The 27,136-nt window shown below is 46.6% G+C and overlaps 1 protein-coding gene across 2 annotated transcripts; it reads left to right on the top strand.

Annotated features, from left to right (window-relative positions):
• Positions 1–234: 234 nt before the first annotated feature.
• Positions 235–25,583, top strand: FBXO32 (F-box protein 32). 2 transcript variants are annotated; one of them, XM_086465388.1, is made up of 9 exons: positions 235–350; positions 3,544–3,656; positions 5,362–5,411; positions 6,083–6,175; positions 13,421–13,514; positions 14,401–14,585; positions 18,164–18,346; positions 19,511–19,654; positions 20,363–25,583. In XM_086465388.1, the coding sequence occupies exons 1-9, from the start codon at positions 235–237 to the stop codon at positions 20,450–20,452; spliced, it is 1,068 nt and encodes a 355-aa protein (XP_086321514.1). In that variant the 3' UTR covers positions 20,453–25,583. The 2 variants fall into 2 exon arrangements, with proteins under 2 accessions (XP_086321514.1, XP_086321515.1); XM_086465389.1 differs by lacking the exons at positions 13,421–13,514; positions 14,401–14,585.
• Positions 25,584–27,136: the final 1,553 nt, after the last annotated feature.

The following is a 27,136-nucleotide window of genomic DNA, read 5'->3' as shown; positions in this document are numbered from 1 at the left end:
GGGGGCAGCGCCGATAAACACCGCCACGTGCAGCGGGGAGGGGGCGGGGCCAGCCCGCGCTTCCGGCAACACGCCGCCCCGCCGCCGCATAAATAGCGCGGAGCTGCGCGGCGCCCGCAGCCCCGCCGCCGCGGCACCCACTGCATCGCTGTGAGCCGCTCCGCTGCGCGCGCGCCGGTCCCGCCGCCGCTCCCGGTCCCAGTCCCGGTGTTGGTGCCGCCCAGTCCCGCCGCCATGCCGTTCCTGGGGCAGGACTGGCGCTCCCCCGGGCAGAGCTGGGTGAAGACGGCCGACGGCTGGACGCGCTTCTTGGACGAGAAGAGTGGCGGCTACGTTGGCGACATCAGCAGGTACCGGCGGCGGCGGCTCGGTCCCGGCTCCGGTCCCATCCCGTCCCCTCCCCCGGCCGCGCCGCTAGGGGGCGCCGCGGTGCGGTCGCACTCTGCAGGGGAGCCGGGGCGGCGGGAGGGGGGGGATGCGGCGGCAAGATGGGGGGCGGCGGTGCCTCTCCCCGTCCCTGGGCCAGCGCTGGCCGTAGAGGGGTCACCGAGCTCCGGGCCTGCCGCTGTGCGGGCTTGCCGGTAGTCCCGGGCTTTGGCGTTGCCGGGCCTGCCGGCGGAGGGGCTCGGCAGCTTCCCCTGGGCCTGCTGTGAACGCCAAACGGCTCCCCCTCGGCCCCGGTGGGGTCCCGGGGCGTCTGGGCACGGAGGTGGCTGTCCCTCCTTACGCAGCTGGAGCATCCCTTTGGCTGTGGAGTGGGGTGGAAAAGCGAGGAAAAGGTGAAAACTGCCCCTGAGCGATGTGCCCTGGGGGAAGCATCGCTGAGGGGCTCCTGGGGGGGCCATGGAGGTGTCGTTGCCGCCTCTGCCTCCCAAAGCAACCCTTCCTCGGGCTTCCTGGCTCTCGGGCTGGAGAAGGATGATGTGTCTGAAGCCACAAGTCTTCCCCAGACCATGAGTAATGCACCTTACGTGCTGCTTGACTAATCTGGCAGCAAAACATCAACAAAACCCCCAAGATGGTGAAGCACCGCGGAGCTGCGTGGCGCAGGCAGGAAGCCGTTGCAGCAGCGTGGGTGTGATGGTCTCTGGCCAGATCGCTCCTGTCGAAACCGAACTTTTCTCGCAGAGCTGCCTCTTTGTTTTGAGCCGAGTGCAGTCAGGTTTGGGTTTGCTGTGACCGGGCTGAGGGGATGGGTCAGGAATGCTCATGACAAAGGGACTTGGAGCAAACAAGGACTCGCTGTGAACCACTGCTGAGATGTTGTTATGCAAGGAGGCTTATGTAGCAGGTCTCTATCTCTTGTCCTCTCTTATGCAAGCTGTAAATAAAAGTCAAGTTTAGAATCCAAACCATCTGATTTGTAAATAGGTAGAAAAAAAATGTCTGGCTGGTGGTAGTGTGATTGTGTTGGGAATAATGAATTTGGCATGAATTTATACATCCTTTTCACATTAAAAAGCGAGGAGGTGACATACTGGCCCTGGACTGAGGTCCCTGCAGTGCCAGGTCGTGGTGCCCAACTGTTCAACCTGTCAAGATGCCTTGGAGCGGCGTGTGGAAACCTGGCAGGACATAAACAGGAGAACAGTCTGCCTCCCACACTGGAATTCATCCATTGCTGTTACGAAGGTTTCAGGTTACAGAGTCATTCAGTAGGAAGTCAACAGTCAAGGGTGTGCTGTTGACATGTAAAGCAGATCTGTCTTGGCTGTTGGGCTTGGATTCTGCGACTGCATGGGGCATGTTAACCTGGCCCGTTACTGCTTTTGTGCAACCCTGATAAAGTATGAGCTTGAACATCTCAGCTGCTTCTTCCTTACTGCCATACTCAGTTCTTGGGTTTTGGTGTCCCCCCCCCAGCAGAAAGCAGCATGGGTGGGGGAAATGTGCAGCTGAAATGTTCTGCTCTCAGGTTTAGGTTCTTCTGGGCCAGCTCCAGTTGGTAGAAGTGTCTGGTTTCCTGAGCTGCTGTTGCTGTGAAGATTGTCCACCTGCCTTGCAGCTGCTGCTCCCCCTCCGCAGTGCCATGGCAGAGCCTGCAGCAGTGGTACCTTCCCTGCAGCTGTGATGCCCTGTGAGGGGGGATGTGGAGCAGGAAGAGGGGGGCTGAGACACATGATGTTCTGGAGCTGGGGGAGGCTTCCTCCACCTCTAGGGCCATCTGTGGGTGCCAAACCAGAACACCCATCTGGACCTTGCTGGAGATCTGGGTCCCTCATAGGGCTAAGACTTGACTTGGTCACTTGACCAAAGTGTATGCTGGTAGTGTGGCTGTGCTGACAGACAGCAAACAGGGGAAATGAGGAGCCTTGTCCTGCAGGTTTCATTCCTTTGCAGGAGTCTATGCTTGAATAGCTATCAGTGGTGTGAGTTGGTATGAGGCTTGTGTTGGGGTCTTTTTTTGAGGCTAAAAAATGTAAATACAAGGTCTAGAGGAAACAGCCTGGCTGTGTAAGTCTCCTTGTGGCTGTCGCAGAGGTAGCTTGCCCCGTGCTACAGGCAGCGGTGTGTTCCAGTGCCTGCCAGAGCTCCAGGGGTCTCCCAGCTACAGCAGCTGAGAGGTGCAGCGAGGTGTCTGGGACCCTTTGAATTTAGACCTGCAGACAACCATCTCCCATCCCTTGCAAGCTGCTAGAGCAGTGGGGCAGCTCTGTTTCATTCCCCTTCTACCCAGCACCTGCGAGGCATCCCCACAGCTCTGGGCAGCATGTGGTGTGCAGGAAGGCCTCTACTGAGAGCTCCAGGTGGGTGCTGCCTTCCCCTGCCACCCCCAGGGATCTGCACCGCAGCCCTGTGGCTGCCCAGGGGCTTCTGAGTTTCATGTTGCCGCTTGGATCTGCTGAGTTGCAGGTCTGCAGAATGTGCAAATGTTGATGCACTGCCTCTTTATAGGTTGTCTTTCATTGCCATCGAAGAAAATAAGGGGTAATGGCTCCCTTCACTAATAATATAGGTACAGCAGAGTGGCAGCAAAAGCAGAAGATGGGCAGTCTTGGACAAGAGATCCTAGCTGTTAATTTGTATAGTCACTACTATGTGGGGTTTGGAAAACCATCAGCCAAGTCTGGACCTCAGCTGAGCTTTTCCTGTAAGCTTTAAAGAATGTTTTGTAATTTATTTGTTAATAAATATTTTGAGTACATATACATATATGTTCTCAGATGTCCAAATAGGCCCTTTTGTAGAAGCCTGACTGGCTCAGAGGAATCTACCACCTACAGTAGCAGGATATGGTGTTACTTAGAGATAGAAACAGGTTAAAGGCAGGAAAAGAATACTGCCCAGCAGTCTCCCAGCATTTACTATGCGATCTGTATTACCTGCTCCTGTCTGCTACAGGTTATCTTAGCTAGCACAGAAATGAGGCACCAGAGGCTCCTTTAAAAATGCCATTACTGGATGCAAAACTTCTCGAGAGCAGCCTGCAAGGAGGCAGCTTTGGAGCTCACAATGAAAACCTGTGTATTTTCTCTCCTTGCAGGAAACAGTGTTCAGCAGACTGCAGAAATAAACAGAATCCTTGCTTTGTGTCATTCACAGCTTTTGTAAAAAGGACGATCACAACAAAGAGAATCTCTTCAACAGCCTGAACTATGATGTTGCTGCCAAGAAGAGAAAAAAAGACCTGCTGAATAACAAAACCAAGATTCAATGTAAGATGTCTATTTGGGCTGGTTTTTTAAATAAAAGTTGCTGCAGGAAAATGGAAAATGCTTATATCTATGGATTTTGCACAGTGCATGAAGAGTCTTCCAGAGTGTCTCAAAGGGCTTTGCGCCCATGTTTGACCTAAGTAGAGAACTTGGATACAGTTTAATGTGAAGATTTATGCCCCTGTTAGTAATCCCTGCTCTGAGGAGTTGTACTTGTTGTGTTCAAATTTTTGTCATTTGTGTTTGTCAGAAGGAGGGTAATTTTTTCCTATGGTACATTCAAATGAACCAGGTCCAGTTTTTTCCCCCTGTAGACTTCCTTGTGCACAACAGGCTAAATTTATTCTTCTGTCCATGCATGTTGAGCACTGATCTACATTACTGGAGGCTACAAGCCTGAATGTGAGCTTTGATCCTGTCTCTTTGTGCGGAGTGCATGAAAAATGAAATAAGATTTCAGCTCGCTTGAAACAATGGAAGGTTTGAAATCTTTCTATATGCGCAGCGAGCAGCCGAGGTCTCAGATGGCTCACTGTGGGAGGACTCGGGGGAGCCTGCAGGGGCAGCGAGGTCTGTGTTGGTCTGATGGCAAGATAGGTACTGGAGTTAGATGTGAATGCTGCAAATGTAAACATACACAGAGGAAATGAGTTACAATTCCCACACTACTATTAGCTCATTGTGCATCCCCCAGGATTTCGGAAACTGATGCCAAAAGTTGGCCCCTCAGTGCATTCGGTTCTCTGAACAAACAAATGTTACCATGACAGTTTTTGGCTGGATTCTGCTGTGACCTACTATTTAAAAGGGCCTGATGCAGGGTTTGCATGCCTGTTACTGAGACTAGGTTTGTCCTTGGGCTCACAGCACAGGCAGGAGTGCATTGCTGTATCCCTCAGTGAAAAAGCACAATATTTCCTTCAAGGAAAGGAGTCTAGCACGATGGGGAGAATAATTTTTCTTACACTAGCTGTTGAATTGCTGGTGTGTAGGTGGAAGTAGGGTCAAAAGCCCCTGTGAGAATGGGGTAGGAGAAGGATTGAGCAGCATAATTGCGTACAGTAAGGGCTTCTCTGCAAACTGAGTTAGCAGCATGTTGTGGGTACAGGGAAGCTATTTTGGGGAGTGGATGGGACAACTCCCATCTGAGGGAAGGGAGGAGCAATTAGAAATAGGAAAATTTTGATCCCAGATAGGTTTTTCTTTTTTAGCAAGTTAGTTGCACGCAGAAGCATGCTCCTCTGAGCCTGACCTCATTGCTAAAAGCTCTCTCCCACATGCCTGGTGTCTCATGACATTTTTGCTCAACTTCAAATTTGACATTCAATCCCAAGCCTGTAACCAAGGTAATGAATAGTTAATAAAATCAATAACAACAAAACCTGGCTGTCAGCCACACTTACTGTCTGGGACCAAAGAAGAGGAGGTGCTGTGGTGTATCTGTGGCTGGCAGATTAAACATTTACAGTCTTGAGCGGTGTCACTGAAACAGAAGCCCTTTCTAAGGCTGAGGGCTGCAGTCTCAAATGAAGCAGTGTGGAAACAAAGCAGCTCAGCAAGTTGCTAGTTTTGGTTTCAAGTGTGGTGGTGTAAACACAAAATAACTTCATTTGCGCTAAAAGGGCAGTGAGTGTTATAACCAGAACAGCGATCAGCCCTCTGTGAGGTCGAAGATTAACTGAGCAAAATGTCTTTGTCCAAACAGATTTCCACCAGGAGAAGTGGATCTATGTTCACAAGGGGAGCACAAAAGAGGTGAGTGCCTCCATAGGTTCTTTGTTCCCTTTTCAACTGTTTTTTCCAAGCGGTGGAAGATCCTGTGCTGATATAAATCAGCAGAAGCTCTTAAGAGATAAGTGGAAGATCTGGCTTGTGGTTGGAATTTCAGTAATGATTTTAAGCCCCAATCAGAGAGCCAGGGCTTGCTGAACAAGGCTCTGTACATGTGTCTAAAATATGACTTGTTTGCTTCCCTTAGTTAAAAAAAACACAGCCATTTGCAGACCAAGCCATAATACTGTTCTTGGCTTTCACCCAGTACAGTCCTAACATGGAAAATCATTGGAATTCATCGCAACGGCTTGCTTGCACTCATGGAGAGAAGCGGCTGTATGAGACCGTTCTGAACTCACGCTATATATTGAACCCCGGGAATGTGTGACTTATTCTCACCCATAAATTCACGGGTCATGAGCAGAGCTTGGGTCACTCTTGGGAAACTACCGTAATCTTACTGTGGGCCATTACCACTGTTGACGTCAGTGAGTGTGGCTCCGCGGGAGACAGGCCTGCCTCCTCCGGCCGTGAGCTGGTCCCATGGCTTGTACCCATTAGCTTGCTAAATTGAGATGCACTGGGTCACGTCTTCTTGTGCTGTCTGGACTCATGTCTGCCAAAACATGACCCAGACTGTTTTTTCTTCTTAGCGCCATGGTTACTGCACCTTGGGAGAAGCCTTCAACCGACTTGACTTCTCCAGTGCTATCTTGGACTCAAGGAGATTCAACTATGTCGTGAGGGTGAGTGAAAGGACAGGGTTTGTTTTGCTGTGGTTGGTGGTGGAGGCTCTGAACTGGGAACCAGTTGGGTGATGGGAAGCACTGGCAAAGGAGAGGTCCAAGCATGCAAGTGGGGGTGTTGGGCTTTGCTACATGAAGTGATTGATGGAAGTTGTGTGGATAGATGCCCCATGTAGATGATGAGCTGTCCTTAGCCTAGTATTCCTACTGCTCCTCAGTTGTGAAATTCACTTATGAAACACTGAAAACTTAGCTTCTAATTCCTGAGGTCTTAGTTCAGCTTCTAAATGCGATTCCTGTAGGCCCAAAAGGAGCGTGGGCTCTCTGCAGAGGCCACAGAGCAGTGGGAACCGCTTTGCACAGGAGGCTCCAGCTGCGTGAGGGCTATGGAGCTGTCTCCTTTGAAGTGATACAGGAGAGGCTGGGAAGCTGAGCATTTTGGGAATGAGAGGATGGGCTGAACCTCCTGCAGGCACTGATCTTAACTTCTCTGTTCAGGACCAAGGTCGTTATTAATCCTGTGTAACTGGCAGTAGTTTCAGTGGGTGAAATATTTGGTTAGTCCTGACACCATTAGTTGGTAGGAAGGAGTCATCAGCCCCAGGTTCCCCATGCTCTGTCTTTGCGTAATCAAGGTCAGGGCTTCTCTTTTGGATCTGAGTGGCCAAGAGCGGGTGGTAGTGGTTGGGGGAGCTACTGTCCTGAGGGCTGTATGTTTATGTGCATGTGATCTGCAAATTGATCTCGAATTTCAGAATGCTTATCAAGGTTTGGAATTCAATAAGCTTAAAATCTGTTATTAACTTGAGGCTGTTTATAAATGGCTCCTTTTCACATCTCATCAGCAGTTGATCACTGGTGAGGCACCAGCTGTTCAGGTTTTAGGTTCTGGAGCAAGCAGCATTGGTATTGCTTTCCCTTTGCAGAGTCAAATGTCATGAAAAGTGTCTAAGGAAGATGTGATCTGAGCAAGTTCACATTGGTTTGGTCACCTGTTGTCTAGGTGACAAGGAGCCTGTGAAAACGTCTGTCACCCTGGGAAGGGTACAGGCATTGGGGGTGATTGCCCATCCCTTGTGCAGGAAGGGCACTGGCAGTCACTTGGATGTCCCGCTGCAGGGGTGGTGGCAGGGAGTGGGGATGCTGGGGGAGGCAAAGTGGGATACAAGTCTGTGGAAACTCGGGCTGTCCTAGTTCTGCTGGTCCTGGGACAACTTGTTTTCCTGCTTGTACACAGAAGGTGATCCCCCACACTAAGGGTACTCAGTGTTTTCTGATGTCGGGTATATATACACACACAGCCATGTCATCTTTAGGGGGGTTATTGCGGAAGGAACAGTTCATACCAAGGCTAAAACCCTTTAGTCAAATATAAAGGAGGAAAATAAAAAACTTGTATTTGCTGTTCCAGAGATCCCTTTGGCAGCCTTTCTGTCTTCTGACAACAAAGAACTCCAAAGACTTCTGCTAAGCATGGCCTCAGGTCGTGCTGTGCCACGTGGTGGGCTTCTGCTGCTCGGCCCAATGTGTTGGGTGTCTCGCATGGGACTGCAATGACTGAGCAGAAGTCCCGTTACATTTTTCAAAGAACAACCCCAAATTTCAGTGAAGTCTGTGTGTTCTGGTGGGGAGGCTCAGGCTGACCTTCTTCCCCCTTTTTCCCATGAGGACTTCCTAAAAGCATCCCAAATCTGTGTATCCAAAATAGCAGTGTTCTGTATGGAAGTCCGCACATGTCGTCGTTACCTCTCTTCTGTACTTCTCATGAGTTTCCGCCCCAGTAGTTTTAAGGATACAGCACTAGTGAGAAGTATGAAGCTTTCTAATTGAGGCTGACTTGTGGTTTGGCAGATTAAAGAAGATATTAAACCTGGTACTATGGATCAAATATAAAAGTGACTTCTTAAAATGAAAGGCTTGTATCAGCCAAGTCTCTGGTGGATAGTAGCTCATAAAATGCCTTATGTGCCAGATCTACTTATGAAAAGCTCTGCCTAGATGTGGATCTTGTTTATGGTCCTTTGCAAATCGCAGGCCTCCTAGAGCACACAGATGAGCAATCTGTCACATGGAAAATGCCTTGAACATTGGCAGGCAAAACATTTTTCCCTTCCCTCCCTCCCTCTCCTTGTTCTCTCTAGTTCCACCCGTTGCTCAGGGTATCTGATTAATGTCACACTACTTAGTTCATCAAACAAATGCTTTCCAAGGAGGGGAGTTTAGAGTTGGAGGCTGCGGGAGAATATCAGGATGTCCGTAGGGGACGAAAGGAGAGAAACAACTGCAGGCTTGGGATTCTGCTGGCTACACCCAAACTTGCCCTATAGAGAAATAAGTTACATGGCTGCTGATAGCAAAATGGGCTTTCAGGTTGAACATCAGCGTGCCTTTCTCAAAGCATTCCTTTCTGAATTTCTCTGAGCTTAAGTGCTACAGTGTTTTCAGTGCTGATTTTTTGTCATATGGAAGTGTCTAATGCTTTAAGATGTGCCCAGAGTAAGTTCTTGAAGTTCCTAGTGGTGCACTGATAAAATCGGCACCTCGTTCAAGTGAGGTGGAGGTGTGAGCTGCAAGAAGCATGGCAGGTATTTTTTGTGGGCAGTCAGCTATAGCCAGTGAGTTCATGTACCTGAAATGGAAGAAATTTTCCCCCAACATCAATCTTGTCTTGACAGTCTGCTGGTACAGTGCTGGAAGTGCTAAGTGTAGGGTATTGGTGCAGTGACTTGGTACTCACTGATCTTTTAAACTGCAGCATCTGCCTATGTGTTACAGGACAATCTTCCCTTTTTGGAGCTAGTAAGGAAGTCTGTGATTGACCCAGAGAACCCAAACTGTTCTTAGAGTCATAGAATTATTTAGGTTGGAAAAGACCATTAAGATGATCAAGTCCAGTGGTTAACCTAACACTGCCAAGTCCACCAGTAAACCGTGTCCCTAACTGCCACATCTACACTTCTTTTAAATACCTCCGGGGATGGTGACTCAACCACTTCCCTGGGCAGCTGGTTCCAATGCTTGATAACCCTTTCAGCGAAGAAATTTTTCCTAACAAATTTTGCTGGACTGTGTCCAAGAAAGAGCAATGAAGCTGGTGAAGGGTCTAGAGAGCAAGTCTTACAAGCAGCAGCTGAGGAAAAAGGGATTTAGTCTGGAGAAAAGGAGGCTCTTGAAACAGCATTGGTTTCTCTGGTCTTACAGATTTAATGAAAAGACTGGAAGCATTCTGCAAGTGTAAGTAGTATGAGCAGAGACAAAAGTGCCTGCAGCCCAGAAGTTGTTGGTTCTCCTTGGGGAACACTCTGTTCAGATGACAGTGAGGTTTTGCAGGCTGCTTCCTTCAGAAAGATTTGTCATATGATGGTTGTGTAGTAATGTCTCAAGGGAAGGTGCTGTTTCTGATCATAAAAGCTTAGGTCAGGTTAAGCTGCATGGGCACAGCTCTTCTGGAATAACATGGTCTCATCTCGATACTTTAGCAGGCTGCACACTAGTCTCTGAAATTTGTTTTGTAAGTTTTTATAGCAGTTAGCTCCGGGAGTCCTGGATTTATGCTGTGCTGAAAGAATATCAGCTTGATGCTGTCTCATGGAGATCTGTCAGCACCTGTGCTGTAAATCATTATAACTTGCCTTGCTCTTGGTCTACCTCCCAGCCAAAAGCCAATGTGACATTTCAGCCACAGAAAATTAAGGGCTGTGAGAGCAAAGGGTGGGCTGGAGGAGGATTTTTTTCATTGTAATACATCTGTATAAGCAGTCCAGATGGGAGGAACCACATCCCCAACCAGGAAGAGCTTATGGATCCCCACAGGGTGCAGTCCAGCTTCTCTGTAGCTGGTTTGGGGTATTCAAAGGGAGATTTACACTTCAGTAGTTTGAGACTTGTGATTTTAATCATTATGAAGCATTTCCCATTTTGAGGCAAGGTTACACCATGCTCCTTAGCACAGCAGGCCTCCTGAGGATTTTTTGTCTCTGTGTGCCGTGAGCCCCTAACTGTAGGTTATTTGGGGTACGGGTTGCCCGCAGACCGCAGTATTGAACCGAGATAGTGGCAGAAGTGCCATCTGGCTGTGGCAGGTCTAAGCAATGCTGCACACAGTCATGGGTGCAGAGCAGCGTGTTTTCACGGCCCTGAAACAGGAGCCCTTGTTCCCTGCCCCATGGCACTGTTTTGTTTGCTGCTCTTTCCCCTGTGCTTATGGGAGGAGGACCCGCTCTGCTCCCAGAGCAAAATGGCTCACTGTACGGACTGCTAGTGGGGTTTGAGCAGGAGCCCCGGCACACTCGTGGGGAAGTGAGCAGGTTATTGCCCTGCTGTGGAAGATGCTGCCTCCTGCCACCTTTGCAGAGGCTCTGGAATAGCCCACTGAGTCTCTTGCCTTTTCTCTGTGGCTCTGGCAGACCTCTGAGAGCACACCAATAGGGGTGAGATGGTAGGAAGGATTTTCTGGGGAAGCTACCAGCTCACCTTTTTCAAATTCTGAGAAGTTTGAAGGGTGAATCGGGATCTAATGCCTTGTTTTCCAGAGGTGCTGTGGACTTCCCAGCTCCAGTTAAAATCAGCTGGTATGCAATCACTTTGTGGGTTTGAAAAGCACGCCTTTTAAAATTGGTCTGAACCTTTCCCTGTGCACTCTCTCCTACCATCTGTCCCTCTCAGTTGAGCGTGGGCTGGACTTAATGCAGCTGCATCATAACACACGCTTGCAGCTCTCCAGCCTTTTTACCCTACTCAGCATTAATCTGAATTCGTCAGTCTGCTTTTAGTCTCTATTATGCAAGTGGCAACATTGATTTATTTTTTTATAGACCCTAATTTGGCAATCCATTAACTGAGACCATAGTCTGCTGGGTCTGTGCCAACATAAAAGACCCTTGATGCTCTGGAGCATGTAGGGCACAGATGAACTGTATTGCTTACCTGTTCTTTGTGTATTATGAGCACAGAAGAATAGAAGATGCTTTTTGATTTGGAGGGCTAGCCAGTCACTTCAGCCAGTGATCCCTGGGGAGCGGAGTAGTCCTAGAAGTATTCACAACATAGTTTTCATATGGAATTTCATCCTGTGTTTATTGCTGCAGGGGAAGGGAGGTGACACATGATATCTGAGCTGGTTCACTGAACATAAATTGAACCTTGATAAACACAGACAAGGCAAATTTGAATCTGTTCCTTTGGCTAAATTAACTTTGTACCAATTTAGCATTCTTAAGGAACTGAGACTTTTATGCTTGTTCCTCTTAAAGAATAGCCATGGTGCCGAGCTCTTACAGTATTGCATTACATGATGCTTATCACTGGGTGCATTTTGGCGTTTTCAGTAACGGGCACAACATTGCTGACACCCAGCCTGGAGGAAGCTGTCTCTGTGCCAGTTCCAGAACGGTGCAATCTGGAGACAGCAGTTGTTTATGCACAGAAGAGCTGATCTGGGAGCATGTGTGGCTAATGTACAGATGGAGTCTGGCAAGTTGATCACTATAATGAAAGGTCTGAAGGCTAAATAGTTTAGTGTAAGCAGAGCATTACAGACTACTTTTGGACACTGATTTTTTTTTCCTACTTATTCCTCCAGTATTCAAAAAATGACCTTTTATAAAACTTCTCAAACAGCTTGCAAACTGCCTTGGTTTTAAGAGTATCTAGTTATTGTGGTCTCAGTTTAGCCGATAGCAAGAAGATCCACTGATGCCTGTGCACCAGATATTACCCAACTCTCCTGCATCTCTTGTTTCCCTCAAATGAGCCAAGAAAACAGGCAGCCTGCCCTTCACAGGAGTTAGCGCAGGTCTTTTTTCATCTTGTTTTCTTTCGGTCATGCGAGGTGCAAGATATTAATAGAATGTAAACTCAAAGCCATCTGATGATGGTGCTGGCCTGGAAATTAAACGGAAGAAGAGATGGGTCACTCTGGGCAACTTCGCTGCTCCTAACTGGCAGTCACATGCCAGCACCCCAGACAAGCAGAGCAGGCAAATGACTGCGCTCATACCTCTCCCTGAGCTCCTGCTTCATGGCGAGCTGCCAGTGACTTTTTGGATGCATTCCTGACATTCTTACAGCAGGGCAAACAGTTCAGCTCATGACTTATCAAGTCTTGTCAAAAGCCATCTTAGTGGCTTGACACAAGTAGTTGCACCTTCTCTGGACTCTCTGCGGTGCCAGCAATGGGACGCTGTAGCTGCAGATGATAAAGGATTAATAAGCTAGTCATGCGGTAATGTGTTGATTGATTTGTAGCATAAAAGGTTTTTCCTTTCTAAATTAAAACAGAAGGCTATGTACATCCAAAACAAATGGACTGACACGTGGACAGTCTGTGTATTTATATAATGCTGGGGGAAGGGAGGAAGGCTTGGAAGATCATGGGCCACATGTTCTGCAAAGCATGATCCATAGGAAACTTCCACAGCTGTTCTTGTGGTGGTAGAGAGCTGGGGAGGAGAGGAGGGCATCTTCCCTGTGGGAGATGCTTCCTTTAGCAACTGCAGCCTAAATTCAGTGTTCAGCTTGTACACAAGTCAGGAGATAGTGATGGGAAGCAAACCCTAATCGAAAGTAAAAGCGAGGTTTCCATTAGGGGAGGTTAACAAGTAAACAGGACAAATGGGGAAAGGTGGTTTGGTATTGCAGCTATAGGAGCTGAACAGGGGAGGAAACTCTGGGGGAATAGGGGTTTGTTGCAGGGGAGCGTTTGTTTTTAATGTAGTGCTTAACCTTTCTGTCGTGGTGACAGCACTCTGACAAAACCCGTGCAACCCAGGAGTTTGACGTAAATTGTGGAGTCTGATTCTCATTAGTGCTCCATCAATAATATCCCCATCCAAACAGGCATTTGCTCATGTTCCCTTATGACACTGCTTGTTTATGCCCCAGTGAAGGATGGTGATGTTGGCCGTTCATTGTTCCCTTGGTGTGAATAGAGGCTGTCAGTCTGAGCACTGCTCTGTGGTTTCTCTGCATCTCTGAACCATGAAATCAAGTTGGTTTTTTTTTTCCCCCTGAAGCTCATTAGAATGCCTTTTTTTTTTTTTCCCCCACTCCTTTTGCTGTGGCTTTAATTATTTGGCCTCTGCTGTCCTCCCCCTTTGCATTAGTTTTCTCTGTCGCTCTGTTTCCCTTTTATTTTCAAGCAGCAAACAAGCCTCTGGACTGTTTTGCTGTGTCATGTGACCAGGAGTCAAGATTAGAAAGGTATCTCTGTGCTCTAAGGCTTGCAACTTCTATTTTTATCCACAGCTATTGGAGCTGATAGCAAAGTCGCAGCTGACGTCACTGAGTGGCATTGCCCAGAAAAACTACATGAACATTTTGGAAAAAGTGGTGCAGAAAGGTAAGAAACAGAAACAGTGAGGGGGAGGAGAAGTCTGATTTAATCTGGTGTGGTCAGTGTGAACCACATCCTCAGGAATAATCAGGCGATGAAAGACAGGTGAAGAGGGGCACCACTGCTTATTTCTGTAGTGCAGTTCCACTTTCCTTTCCCTCGGTGAAGGACTGTGTGGGGAGGGAGTGGGAAGAAATGTCTGTATTCTGGTAGGTATCTGAGAGGCGATTCCTTCTCCCGCTTTCCTCACTACCACCCCTTCTGCATCCTACTGAGTCCTATTTCTGGCTGCAGAAGAGATGGGTGCTCCTGCCCCCAGCCTGGCACATCTGCAGTCTCTGCTGCTGCCTTGTCGCCGATTTGCTGTACCATCAAGTGCTCCCAGTGCTCCAGAGGACAGAAAAGCTCAAGGGCTGTCTTCACCTCCTGGGGGGCTGAATTGTGGTGGAGATGTGGCACTTGCTCTCCCTGATGCTTTAGCGCTGGCTGAAGCGTAGGAATTGAGAGCACCCTGTTAGTGCATGTATACGTAATGAGAAAGGAGATCCTGAGCTGTTTCCCTGTACATCAGCTGGGGTAGATGGGGAAGAGGTACACATAGATAACCTCTCCTGTCAGAGGGGAAAACTGGCTGGTTGCCAGTGGCTGGAAATGGGAAGTGCTGCAGAAAGGGCAGATATCTCATCTGCTTATCCTGGGAGGATCTTTCCATCTGCTGTCTAACCTCCTGTGCCTGGCTAATGTTTAAGTACTTTCCTCTAAACAGAAAAGCGCAGGCTGACTCTCTTGGCCTGTGAGGTTATAACAGATAACTTGATTTGCCTGAGAAACATGTAGATTCAGAAAAGGATTTGGGCAGTTCCCATTTTCAAACTTTTCTGTTCTTCTAAAGTCCTTGAAGATCAGCAGAACATCAGGCTAATACGGGAATTGCTGCAGACCCTCTACACATCCCTCTGCACGTTAGTTCAACGGGTTGGCAAGTCTGTCCTGGTTGGAAACATCAACATGTGGGTGCACAGGATGGAGAGTATTCTCCACTGGCAGCAGCAACTGAACAACATTCAGATCACCAGGGTAAGCACAAATCCTGAAAGCTAAAAATGTGGCTCCTTCATGAAACCTTCACATGTAGCAGCTCTCATCTGGGTGAGTGCATCCCACTGTACTCCCAGTGCAAGCACAAAGTGCTGGGAAAGGACCTGGGGTTGCCAAAATAGCTGGATGCATTCCTAGCATTACTTGTGTCCCTTAATTCAAGCTCAGTGTACACAACCCCAGATGATGCTGGTCACAGACCATGGCATGACTCCTTAATAACCATGAAGTGCTGTGCGAATAGGGCTGGGCAGAAAATCATCTCCCCCTCTTGAGAGTCTTCAGAGATTAGGCCCCAGTATAAAAGGTCAACTCGGCCTTTCTCAAACTGAGGAATTGCCTTCAAAACTTGTTTATCAGATAGTTGAGGGTTTTAGATTTGTTTAATCTGTAAATTAAATGCAAATTTCCAAATAGCTGCATAACTTCATGCTTACTGGCTGAAAATATCGATGATTCTTCCAGTAGTCTGGAGCTGCCTGTTCCAGCCGGACGAGTCCTGCTTTCACAACATCTGTTTTTAAAACGGCGTCTGTGGGGATGGGAAAGAGATGTATTAGTTGATAAATTCCTAACCTGGCTTTGCATGGGAATCCAATCTGAACTTGCTCCACAGAATCACAGAAGGGCTGAGGTTGGAAGGGACCTCTGGATGTCGCCTGGTCCAACCTCCCTGCTCAAACAGGGACACCTACAAACAGTTGCCCAGGACCATGTCTAGACTTTTTTCCACCTCAAGTGGATACTTAGTCCACAGAAACGCTAAAGTTTTCCCCGAGTGCTGATCTCTGTGCTCCTTGTAGGACTTTCCTGCAGTGAACTGGACTGTGAAATTCCCACGTGGGCAGACCAAGGCATGGCCCAAGGGAATAGAAAAAGCACCTTTTTCCCTGGTGGGTCAACCAGAGAGGCATTTGCAAAGGATTAAGCAAAGGGCCTGCTTCCATCGTTTTACATGGCTGTGTTCTCAAGAAACACCAGGAAACAATTTTCAGTCCTTCAATTAGAGTAAGGCAGGACACAGGAGATGGTGAATCTGGGAGGCCGCAGCGAGTTTGAGGAGCTGCAAAAGCATTGTCTGATGGTGGTCTCTGCCTCACCTCTAGTGTCCAGCTCGCAGGACGTGTTGCAGCTCCCTTTGCTGTGCAGGGAAAGCACTGGTCCAGCTGTGAGGTGCACAGCAGGTCTGCGAGCTGGGGAGCTGCCCTGTGCCTGGGCGCTGCTGCCCTGGGTGCACCACAGGTTGGGACCTACCTCCTGCAGCTCAGCGCAGTAGTACAATGTGGGGTTTTCCCTCTACTTTAGGGACTCATAAAACACAGACAAGCATTTCAAAGAGCTCTGCCTATCCAGACAGAAGTGCATCAAAATATTGCTTGTGAACGGAACTGCCTTTTAGGCATACTTACTTATGTGTGGGTTTACAGGCACTCTTCTAAAATAAATAAAATATATGTTGAGCTTGCAAAAAAAAAATTTCACACCACTGAAGATTACTTCAGGTCAAACTAAAACAAAACCAGCTGAGTTTACAGGAAGGAAGAACAAGCTCAGCTCTGTGCAGACAGTTGCTTACAGTGCACTGAGTGCTTCTAGTGTTTCTGGAGGGGGGGGAATGTCTTGCAACGGCCAAGACCTAAACCTTTTTTACAAAAAAAAAAACCCTTAGAAAATATTGTATGTGCTAGAGCTGCTTTAAAAAAAAAAAAACCTCTGTCCGGAAAGTGACAGCATACTGATCTGCTCTGATCTAATCTGTGTTCTTTCTCCAAAAAAAGTAATGTTTGAAAAGTCTTGGAAAGGAGTACTGAGGGAAAAGTAGCAGATAAGTCTTTGGCCCTGACTTGGAAAACCTGTAAGGATTTACTCGAGTCACACTGGTTTCTTCAGAAATAACACATAAGCATGAGCTTTGGATTTGGTTTGGGGTTTTTTTTGACCCAAGAGCCTCTGAGCTGAGTCTTGCTTGTTGTGCTCTCGCAAAGCTTATATGCAGAGAGAGTGCAGGAGAATGCAAAAGATAGGCTGGCAAGGGAGATCAGTGGGAGGTGATCCAAGGCTCCAGTGCATTCTTCCTACCCCAAAATATGACCTCAGTTTGTGCTGATGGGCAGGGACACTGAGTCTGGACTTGTGGGTTGTACCAAGGAAGCATCTTCATGTAACCAGGCAGTGCACTTACAGCTTAACTCTCAGCCTGCAGTGTTAAAGCTGTCATGGGAAGAAGTGTCCTCTGGAGATGGCAGAGACAGTTCGCTCCTTCTGGAGGAGTTATTTCAGGCCTGTCTTGCTGGTGGAGATGGCAAAAAATGATGTCTTGGTTGAAAAGCTGTGGTCCTTGCAGATTCTGGGCAGTGCAGCGTGGTTCAGGCAGGCTGGTCACTGGGGCACTGGAGGGAAGGTGGGAGCTGTTTGTGTACAGACGTACTTGTTGTTCCTGTGGCAGTTCACATGCAATGGGCTGGCTGGAGATGGGACCGTGTGATTAAAAGCAGCCTCATGCAGTGTTCCCCTGCTGATGCTGGTCTGCGTGCTTCTTGTTTGAAACAGTTAATAGCTCTGCCAATTGCGAGTCGGGTGCTGTGACTCTGCAACTTAAAATAGCAGCATCTCTGTGCAGGGTGAATGATAAACTTGGCACATCTGTCTAACATTGTTTCTTCGTTGGGGCCCAATCCTAAAAGCTGCTGTTTGCCTTAATAAGGCTGGGGCTGGTTTTGGAGCAGCTGGAGCTGGGGTTGTGGTCCTTGCTGATGCCTTGCTCCCATGTGTGCCCTGGATCTCCCCCGAGTGCAGAACCTGCAAGTCCATCATGGTCAGGTTGTCCTGGAGTTGTGCCACCCTGTGGACTTGTAAAACAGTCCTGGACCCAGTGTAGACCAGGTGGAGGTGACTTTTGGTTCTTTAGGTTAGGATGTGCTTTTGTGTGGCTGGACAGCCTGGAAAACCATGGCTGCAGCTGATGGGAAAGGGGCAGGTCTTTCAGGCGTTCACAGAGGAAACGTTAGCCTTGCCAGCAGTGACCTGGGAAGCCATGCAGGGAAAAATCCTGCTGTGGGTACTCATCAGCTGCTGCTGTGGTTACAGTAGGATGCTGTGATGACATAAGTTAAAGCACATGTTAGAAGAGGATGAGATTCCCAGCAATGTGTGTAACAGGAGGCTGAAACTGAGAAGTAATGCTTCGTGGTGGAGAGACCTGAATGGTTAATAGCTGATACCACGACATAGCCAATGTCCTGCTGCAGTGAAAGCTGGTGGTGGTGCTTCTGGGAGCAGAGTCTCACAAGTGTGGATGTGGGATGGACAAAAAGGGGAGCAGGAGACTTGAACTGCAACTCTGCTTCTAACCACTGTAATACAAATGCATGTCCCTTTCCTTGAGGATATCTCAAACTGTTCTGGGACAGGTGGTCAAATGTCTCTATGTAAAATGTCTCTGTATTCAGAAGGGGGAACGATGTGAAGAGCAATCCTTAAAAAGCAGTAACTACTGCAAGCTAGAATTGCTTGGGGTTTCAGCTTCCTGTACGCTTGATTTTGTGTGTCTCTTACAGCCTGCCTTTAAAGGAACCACTCTCACGGACCTGCCGTTGTGTTTACAACTGAACATCATGCAGCGACTGAGTGACGGGAGAGACCTGGTTAGCCTCGGTCAGGTAGCTCCTGACCTGCAAGTGCTCAGCGAAGACCGGCTGCTGTGGAAGAAACTCTGCCAGTACCACTTCACGGACAGACAGGTACAAGGAGGGATGCAAACTGCCATCAGTTGCTGCTTGTGCCCCACTAGCAAGTGGAGACACACGGGTTCGACACTCTTTGCTTGACTGTCTCTTGGATCTAAGGGCTGTGCCACAAGCTGATTAATACAGGCTGGCATGAGAATGGCTGTGAAGATGATTTATGTGGAGGGTTTTGCATGCCACAGCAATGATTCCTGAAATAGGAGCCTGAGGAATTAGTCATATGGTGAACTTCAACCCTAATCCAGGTGGTAACAACTGCAAGTCATGCAGTTGCTCCTTGCCCCACGTGTGTGGGGAAAACGTGCAGGCAAGCTCCAGCAATCACCCCGATGTCCCAGGGACTGACATCCTTGCAGAGAATCTCTGTGGATGTGGTCCATGAGTGATAAGTTGCACTCTCTTGCCCTTTAGAGCAAGAAATCCCCTCTGAACTGTTCTGTGAGTGACAGGAAGGTATGTGGAAAACAGGCCTGCCACTACCCACGTTGTACCTGTGTCAGCATCTTTGGACCTATGCAGGCTGGTAGTCATCTGGGGTCTTCTAAACTTAAAAGCAAACAAAACAAAAGTCCCTCTCTGTTTATGGGTGAACGTCTGGGGTGTTTATACCAGACCTCTGCGCTGCGGGGACCACATGCAACATTTCTCTGCTGACTTGGCTTTATTTGCTCACTCTGCATCTGACTCTGGAAGTGACTCTGGGGAAGTTATTTCTATTAACAAGTAAATTCCAGTCTCTGCAACTCATGAACCCTAAAGAAAGATGGGTGTCTCTCAAGCTAATGTTATAAATCACTGGCTCTTAGAGTAAATGAAGAAGCAAAATACTTTTAACTTCTGAATCTGTTAAGTACATCTAGACTCACTGTCCTGCCAGCTAGCAACTGTGGTAAAGTAGTATAAAATAGCTCCCAGGGTTTCAGGCTTTCATACAGTAATGTTCATGAAATGGCGGTAGACCCTGATGATGGTATCGGGTGAGGCTGTTGCCATCAGGAAGCTGGGTGTTCAGAGCAGGGGCTTTCTTGGTGTTACAAGGGAACTGTTAACGGGACTGGCAAGGATGACACTTGTATGAGAGAGAGAAGAACATGAGATGGAAAGAACAAATCTTTTTTTTTTTTGACCTGCTACAATTATGATTATTTTTTCTTTAAGATTCGCAAACGGCTAATCTTATCTGACAAGGGACAGCTGGATTGGAAAAAGATGTACTTCAAGCTCATAAGGTGTTACCCACGGAAGGAGCAGTATGGTGACACGCTGCAGCTGTGCAGGCACTGTCACATCCTCTCCTGGAAGGTACGAGGTGCTGGTGGGACAAACTCAATTGGAGCAGGAGTCATGGGGTGCCCAGTGCTTCCTCTGATTGCAGCTGTTTTAGGGTGCTGCAGTTCCTTTGCCTGCATTAACCTAGTGTTTTCCTACATCTTAATCCTCCCTCGACTATTAAGACATTTTCTCCTCTGTGTTCCAGAGATCCCATCTTTATGTTGAACAAAAGTAGCGGCCATCAAGGCCAAAGGGAAGGGAGGTGGGTGTACTGTAGGGCTGCCTGCAATAAATCATCTCGGCACTGCCAGCAGCTCCTTCTACCCATTACATGGAGGTGGAGGTCTTGGCAACAGGACTAGCTGCAATGAGAGCTGGTGGCTGCAATACAGCCCAAGGAAAAAAACCTGCTGGCCTCTGTGGTGATATCCAAGGCATGTCTCTGGCGTTAAGCTCCTGTAGCTGATGGTAGGCTCCAGCCTCTCTTCTCTCAGAAGAGAGGTGAAAAAAAATGAATTGGATCTTTGCTGGCTTTATTTCCCATGACTTGCCAGTAGCCCCTAAAATATGAAGCCCAGTTCTGAGCTGTCTGCTTTGGTGAGAATAGAAATATTATTCTGGGCTCTGCTCTATCCATTTGCACGCGGGACGTCTGGCAGAGGGGCAGCGCTAAGTTGGCCGATGCTCTGGCACCCTTTCTACAGTCTCTCTAAATGGAGTTGTTTTCTCCTTTCCCAGGGTACTGATCACCCTTGCACAGCCAACAACCCGGAGACTTGCTCCACCTCTCTTTCGCCTCAAGACTTTATCAACTTGTTCAGGTTCTGAACGTGGGTCACTGCAGCTTACACGATTCTTGCAGGACACTTTATGCCGCTGAGCTTGGACACTCCATTTGTAAATAGTGTAAATATTCGTGTTTGTTTGAAGCTCCTGAGTCAAGGAACAAGAGGATCTTGGAGATGAGAGGTGAAATTGCTCACTGATGCAAAGCACTTAAGGAATACAGACTGCCGTAGGACTGGTGTATAAATGCAGCACGTTGTACAGAGTCCCTTTTTTATGATCAGAGTACAAGATACAGGGCAAAAAACTTCTTTTTTTTTGTTTTTAGAAGTTGAAAACGAATTTGCCCCACAACCATGTGAGAACTCTCTTGGTTTGTTTCTAATAGAGAGAAAGCAATATGAGGCTAGGACTGTTGAACTGTTCCTCCATCTGGTTTTATTTAGCATACATATTTATAAATATGGCGTTTTAAAAATATTTATGAAAAATATCCCTGTGACAAGTTTAATAATACTTCTGTGTTTTTAAAAAGGACGCATTCTGAAATCCTTAGGATAGATCTCTAGCCTACTTGCGAAAGAGAATCGCAACATACCACTTTCTACCTCTAATAGATTGAGTACCTTTCAAACAAAAATCCAGTGTACAGTGTGAACTTTTGTATTTTGTACAATGATTTAAAGGGAAATGTGTGTGATAGTAAGCATCTTTTCATGTATTAATGCTTACCTCTTTACATTAGTTTTCTTGCTCTACTCAGTGCTTGAATGCCTAGATGATAGGCACCGTATAAATACCTAAGACTTTACTCCATCCTCTTTTAATTTGTTTGGTTTATGAAAGACTAAGAAAAAGGGAAAAGAGAAGCCACAAGGACAAAGATTATGTAAAAGGGAGGAAGTTCTGTTACAGAGAAACAAAGGACCGGACTTGATCTCACAATGTAAATTCATATCAGCTCCACCAGGTTAATTGCACTGGTTGAAATACCAAATGAGGTGAGAATCTGGTTCTTGAAGCCCATGTTTTGCAACATACACACCACTCTGTATTCCCACTGCTGTCAAGTGAATTCAGTTATCTTGGAGCTGGTAAAATATAGGGAGAACTGGGCCATTAAATCTAGTGAAATGATGTGGGTTTTATTTGCTGGAAGACTGGCAGCATCAAGTTTAATTTCAGACTGCTGGTGTTTCGGGTGATGAGCGAGACAGCATGAAGAAATCGGTCAGCATTTTTCTAAAAACAGCAGTTGGTACTGGGGTGAGCAAGGGATTTCCAGCACAGCACCTGACACCTTTGGTTATTCCTCCATGCCAATGGCAAAGACCCAGCCCAGTCCCTTCTGCTTCCAGTGCTGAGCTTCTTTACGGGATCTTCTAACACTAGCCTAGCGCTAAATGTTCAGTCCTATGGAGTAAGTGGCTGAACTAACTTCACTGTGGCCATGATCTGGCTCACAGTCTCCTCTGTTGCATACAATGCTTCACTTTTCCCTACAGTGGAGCTAGGAAAATCCAGCTTTTATATAACAATTTAAAAACCTGCAGTGGAAAGTTTTTTGCCATTTGCCAGTAGATTTCCTGTATAGCACTTTCTCTGTGCATGATGTAAGCAGAATACCTGTAAAGGGTAAATATTGAGTGGGTTGTGTGTGACTATGTACAAAGAATTGTGAGGAAGAGGAGTACTCAGGACAATTCAGGAAGAACTACTTGAGTTAATTATTGTTAAATATTCTGTTTCTTTTTTACATTTTTATAAATTACATTCAACACTTTTCTGCAGCTGTTTATATTTTAAAAAAATTGATAGTATTTGCATTTTTGCAAACTAAATCACTTTGCATACTCTTGGAAGAGATGCAGAAAGGGAAGGAAGCTGCCTCTAGATGGAGCAGTGGGGAAGGGGGAAGGAAAATGAGGAAAATGCTGACAAGAGCTGCCCTTCTCCTGCCTGCTGACAGCAAACCCAAGCTTTTGCTCTTCCAGAGAGCTCTGTGAGCCTGTGCCACCTTTAGCAATGGCCCAGAGGTTGGCACCCTCCAGAGATGAGGAGAAAACACATGCAGGATAGGGAGCTTTATCTTGGTGTTGATGCCCCATCCATCAGTTTGACTGCTGGTGGAAAGCATAAGCCTGCTGATCTTATTCATGTCAACTGAAAGTGATTTAAAAGCTGTTACCTTGGAAAAAATGAACTTGGGCTTGTTTGGGGGGATGTTTGTGAGTGAAGGAAGCCAGTTTCTGTTTTCATTCCTGCATTGATGGCAGCGGGTAGATGAGGCTGAAATCTGGCTTGGTGGATGAGGATGTTAAGGACAGAAACCCGCAAGTGAAGCGAGTGAATCATTGCCACTGTATTTGGAAATTCTTCTAGCTCCTTCTTCTAGCAGTGAGGGACCCGTGCCCCTTGGCATCTTCTGTTTCCAGCTCTGACTTGGAGTTGGTTCGTTTCACAGTCTCGCCTCTGCTACCCATAGTGAGCCAACCTGTTGTGATGGGCAGGCAACAGTATTTCAGTATGAAATGCTGGGAGGTTCTGCCTAGTCAAGAGTCTGTGCTCAGCAGATTGCACATATCCACTGTGAGACTGTGACACTGGGTGAATTTTAAGCTCAGGTTTGAATCTGGCCTAGTGCATTCCCTGCACAGCAGGACAGAAAATCTCAGCGTTCAGCTGCGATTTGGGAATGTCTCAGCTCTAGCCATTGCCTCTATCAGCCCTTGACTGGTCTTGAGCAAAGAGTTTATTGTGTATCCTCTGCCCAAAGAGCATGGGTCATGCTGACAACATACTTAATATGCAACTGAGGCTCCTATTTATAAAACTTACTTCAATTAGTGTTGTTTTTTATTTCTTAGCACTGTGTAGTGTTAAAGGGTCAAAGTGCTGAAGGTTATTTGTTGATACATACAGACACTTGTATGTTGCTCGTGTGAACTCCTGGGATATTGCTGTTAGTGTCCAAAGCAGCAGGAAACCAAGCAACTACTGTACTGGAGAACAAATGGACTAAACAAAAAGAAACAGAATAAACCTCATTCAGTTACTGCCTCAGTCACTACCCTCCTGCTACAGCAACTGTCAAATAAGACCTTGATCTCTTTGGGTAACTCATTGTTTCTCGAGTGGCTGGTACAGGGAGATACTGTGGTGAATCCAATATTCTTGTTTTGTATTTAAAAATGGAATGCTGTGGCATCCAAATACCTTAGTTTGACCACTTACAAAGCGATCAGTGTTTTAGCAGTGTGAAGGCATCTGCTTGGTGGAGGATGGCAGAGTAACAAAACTGATGGTGATAACAAGGGCTTCCAGGCAGGATGGTTTAAGGCTGCCCTTGCACAAAAAAGACCTTTTTATTTTAAGACAATTGTGGCAAAGCTTTGTGAAGGGAAAACAGACTTTTACTTGTAGTTTGGAAATAGAATGTTCTTTTCAAATGACATTTCACCTTCCAGTTAGTTGATGCATTCCCATTAGACATGTATCAGTTCTTGTACTAGGAAAGGAGGGTTTTTTCTCTCTTCAGGGTTTTCTCCTGCCAGCATATCCAGAGAAATCTCATTATCTTCAAAGGATGTGTTAACCAGTGCAACAGCGTAGAACGTGGTGTTGTGAAGAGGTAAAATAGATCCATGCAGGGGGGAGGCTTAGGAAGGGAGAGATCCCAGAGATCCATTTCAGCTTTCTAGAAGAGGCAGGTATTTGAAGTTTGTTTTAATGTGATAGCCACTTCGAGGCACAACTTCAGCTGTACATACCTTAAGCCATTTATACTAACTATTGTATGATAAAGTTTGATCATAAAATGTGTGTACCTCCTCTTATATTGTTTGGGTTTCTCTTTTTAATTGTGGGAGTTTCTAGATCCTTTTCTTTTGTAAAGTGATTAGGAAAACTTTTATTGCTCTGAAGCCATTGCTTTGTATGTAAACATTTACTCACACCCTGCCACTTTCTGTATATGGGAATATATTTTTTATTATTTTTCTTTGCCCCCAGTTTTGAACTGTTTGTGTTCCCATTTCTGTTTGACTTTATTTACTCTTGTGAAGCTGCCACCCCCTAGAACATATGCAGGTACTAAACCAGCCTTTCCTGACCAGAAAATTCCTTGGCCCTTAGTAGCTAAAATTTGATTTAAAGCAGGAACATTTCAAATTCTGTTACTTAGCTAATAAATCAGATGTGCCGTTTCATGCTTATCTCCTGCTTGGTACAGCAAACCAGCGCTGTCCTCTGCGGTTGTTCTTACAAACCCATTGCCCAGCTTCCCCATGGATCAGCACCTTGCCAAAAAGACAACAGAGCTTTAAATTAAAACACCACTCTTCCTAGCTGGCCTGTTTGCAAAAACATAGAGCCTGTGGAGCTGATGGCTGATCAGGTTGATAAAGACTCCCTGTTACAAGGTTTGGGACTCTGGTGTTCTGCTTGTGCTGCTTTTCTCAGCTCATTGCTTATAATGGTGCTTGTCGCAGGCTTTGAAGAGAGATGGCCAGCCTGCCATACAGCTGTCAGCGTGTGGCTGCCGGGCTGTGTGAGTGTCTGTACCAGCGCCCGATTCCTATCCCGTGTCTTCCTCCAGTGATTTTGTTGGTGGCAAATCAGCTTTGCAGGATCTGGCCCTAGGGAGAACAAATCCATGTTGTCCTTGACACATGCAGTCACTAACATATTAATGCCTTGAACACCAGAGAGATTCCTGCTCCATTGACCAAGCATTGCTGCCTCTCCTCCTGGGAGGGCAGCTGAGGGTGGAACTCTCATTTCTTTAGGCATTGTGTGCTGCACAGAATGCTAACAGGTCTGCTAGCAAGAGAACGTGTTAATTTGAAATAGCAAATATGCTCATCTTTAGGAGCTAATCTACAGCAATTATAAAGACCTACTTATATATGGAAGAGACAGTGTGTTCTGTTTTGGTTTTCCTTAAAGTTGTAACTAGAGATGAGATGAAATTAAGTTAAAGGTATCCCTTATATAAGATGACTTCTGTTTAATATTATTGTGTGGTTAAAATCCTTCCATTATAAATTTGCACACTTTTCTTCTTCCCTTGCATGTTCAACTCTGATTTTTACAGCTGTTCTGTGCAGACAGTAATGTATTTTTGTAAAACATTTTTGACACTGAATTGCAATAAATGTTCAAACAATGTGAACTACAGAGTTTGTTGTTTCATTGCTTCCAAGTTGGTGACCTTATCAGCTTTAAGATTCTGGTGACTGTAAGCAAAGGCTCTTTAGCAGGAATGTTCGGAACTTGGGTGGTAGTGGCAGTAGAAGAATATCCTGGATAGACCTGTTGCTTCATCATACCTTGAAGGAAAATGAGGTGAATGGAGCCCTCACTCCCAGCAAAGACAGTGCTCACACGGAGCTCATGTACTCTTCCAATACACAGGAGTGATTGTTGCCCCAAAAAAAGATCACCAGTGCTCACACTTGTCTGAGAGCTTCAACTTGCAGCTTATGGAAATGTGGGGTTTTTTTGCTAGACGTGTTATCCAAGTGACTTTGATTTTCATCTTTTCTCAGTTACAATTGCATCTGGTTAGGCAGGACTGCAACAGTCTGACCCAGGCTCCTGCTCAGAGAGAATGCGAGTAGGAGCCCACTGAAGGGACTCCCAGTAAATTGGGGAAAAGCAGTTGAAAAGGAAAATGAAATGTCTCAGGTTGGAACAGGAGAAGTTATGGTAAAACAGGATTACTTGCTTTATGAAAGCTATGCATAATGGCCACAAAATGCAGGTGCTTTGTTTTTAATCTCATTTGCACTGTGAAGTAAGGTTTGCTTGAGTGGTTTCGTAAGTCTTTAGACCTGAGGCACAGCATAACTATAAATAGTTAGAGGGTTGGCACCCCAAGACACAGGTCTCTGGGAACATGGAACAGTCTACAGGATACCAGAGCTTTTTAAACAAAGGGATGAAAAAGCTGTTAAGACACATTTCTTACTCAAACTTACTTGAAAATATTCAATTCTACTTATTTTAATAGAATAAATCCTTTAAGGGGAATACTCTATCTTTGTAGGAATGTGTTGGGTGGGTCAGTGAGGTCTGTCCGTAATTCTTCCCATTTTTTGTATTATTGCAGCCAGCACCACCCTTTTAAGAGTGCTCGGGGATAGATGGTGAGGCAGCCTGAAGCACAGATGAGGTCCTGCCTTGATCAATGGTAGCAAGTCATCCTGTGTAATTCCTTGAAGTGCCCTCACTGTTCGTCTTAAAGCCTAATAAAGAAGTAGAGTTTGGGCAAAAGCATTTTGAAAAATCCTTACACAACAAATATTATGACTCAGCTTTGCCCCAACTTTCCCTAATCCTTAATTCTGCTTCTCTGCTTTACAAGGGGTGTGGGGTGAACCTCAGTCAGTCGTGTAGGGGGTTGCTTTATTTTTGACAAAACCGAAGCTGCTCCTGTCATCAAAATTGCAGAAATTGGAGCGAGCTGTTTTCTAAAAGGCTCTATAAATAACTTGTGTGGGTTCAAAGGCCTTCCCTGAGCTGGAAAGACACCAGTTCACCCCTTGCTGTTCTTGCTGTGCAGTATATTGTGCTTTTTAGTAGAAAACAAACAAACTAATGTCTTTTTAATATGTTTTCCTTGGATTGTTTGGTCCCGGTCAGAACAGGCCTTGCTTGCAGGAGGCAGCACCCGCAGGTTTTGCGGCCGAGGTGGCAGGTCCAGCCTGGCCCCCCCCGGGTGCT

The sequence above is a fragment of the Leptosomus discolor genome, chromosome 5, assembly GCF_034619465.1.
Source record: "Leptosomus discolor isolate bLepDis1 chromosome 5, bLepDis1.hap2, whole genome shotgun sequence".
Lineage (NCBI taxonomy): Eukaryota > Metazoa > Chordata > Aves > Leptosomiformes > Leptosomidae > Leptosomus > Leptosomus discolor.
The sequence above is the reverse complement of the archived record's forward strand: the minus strand, read 5'-3'. Positions and strand labels throughout refer to the sequence as shown.

Excerpts from the sequence above, each read along its gene's own strand:
- FBXO32 (XM_086465388.1), top strand. The coding sequence starts at position 235 with ATGCCGTTCCTGGGGCAGGACTGGCGCTCCCCCGGGCAGAGCTGGGTG. Across the intron at positions 14,586-18,163 it reads ACAACATTCAGATCACCAGG|CCTGCCTTTAAAGGAACCAC; the intron begins GTAAGCACAAAT and ends TGTCTCTTACAG. Across the intron at positions 19,655-20,362 it reads GTCACATCCTCTCCTGGAAG|GGTACTGATCACCCTTGCAC; the intron begins GTACGAGGTGCT and ends CTCCTTTCCCAG.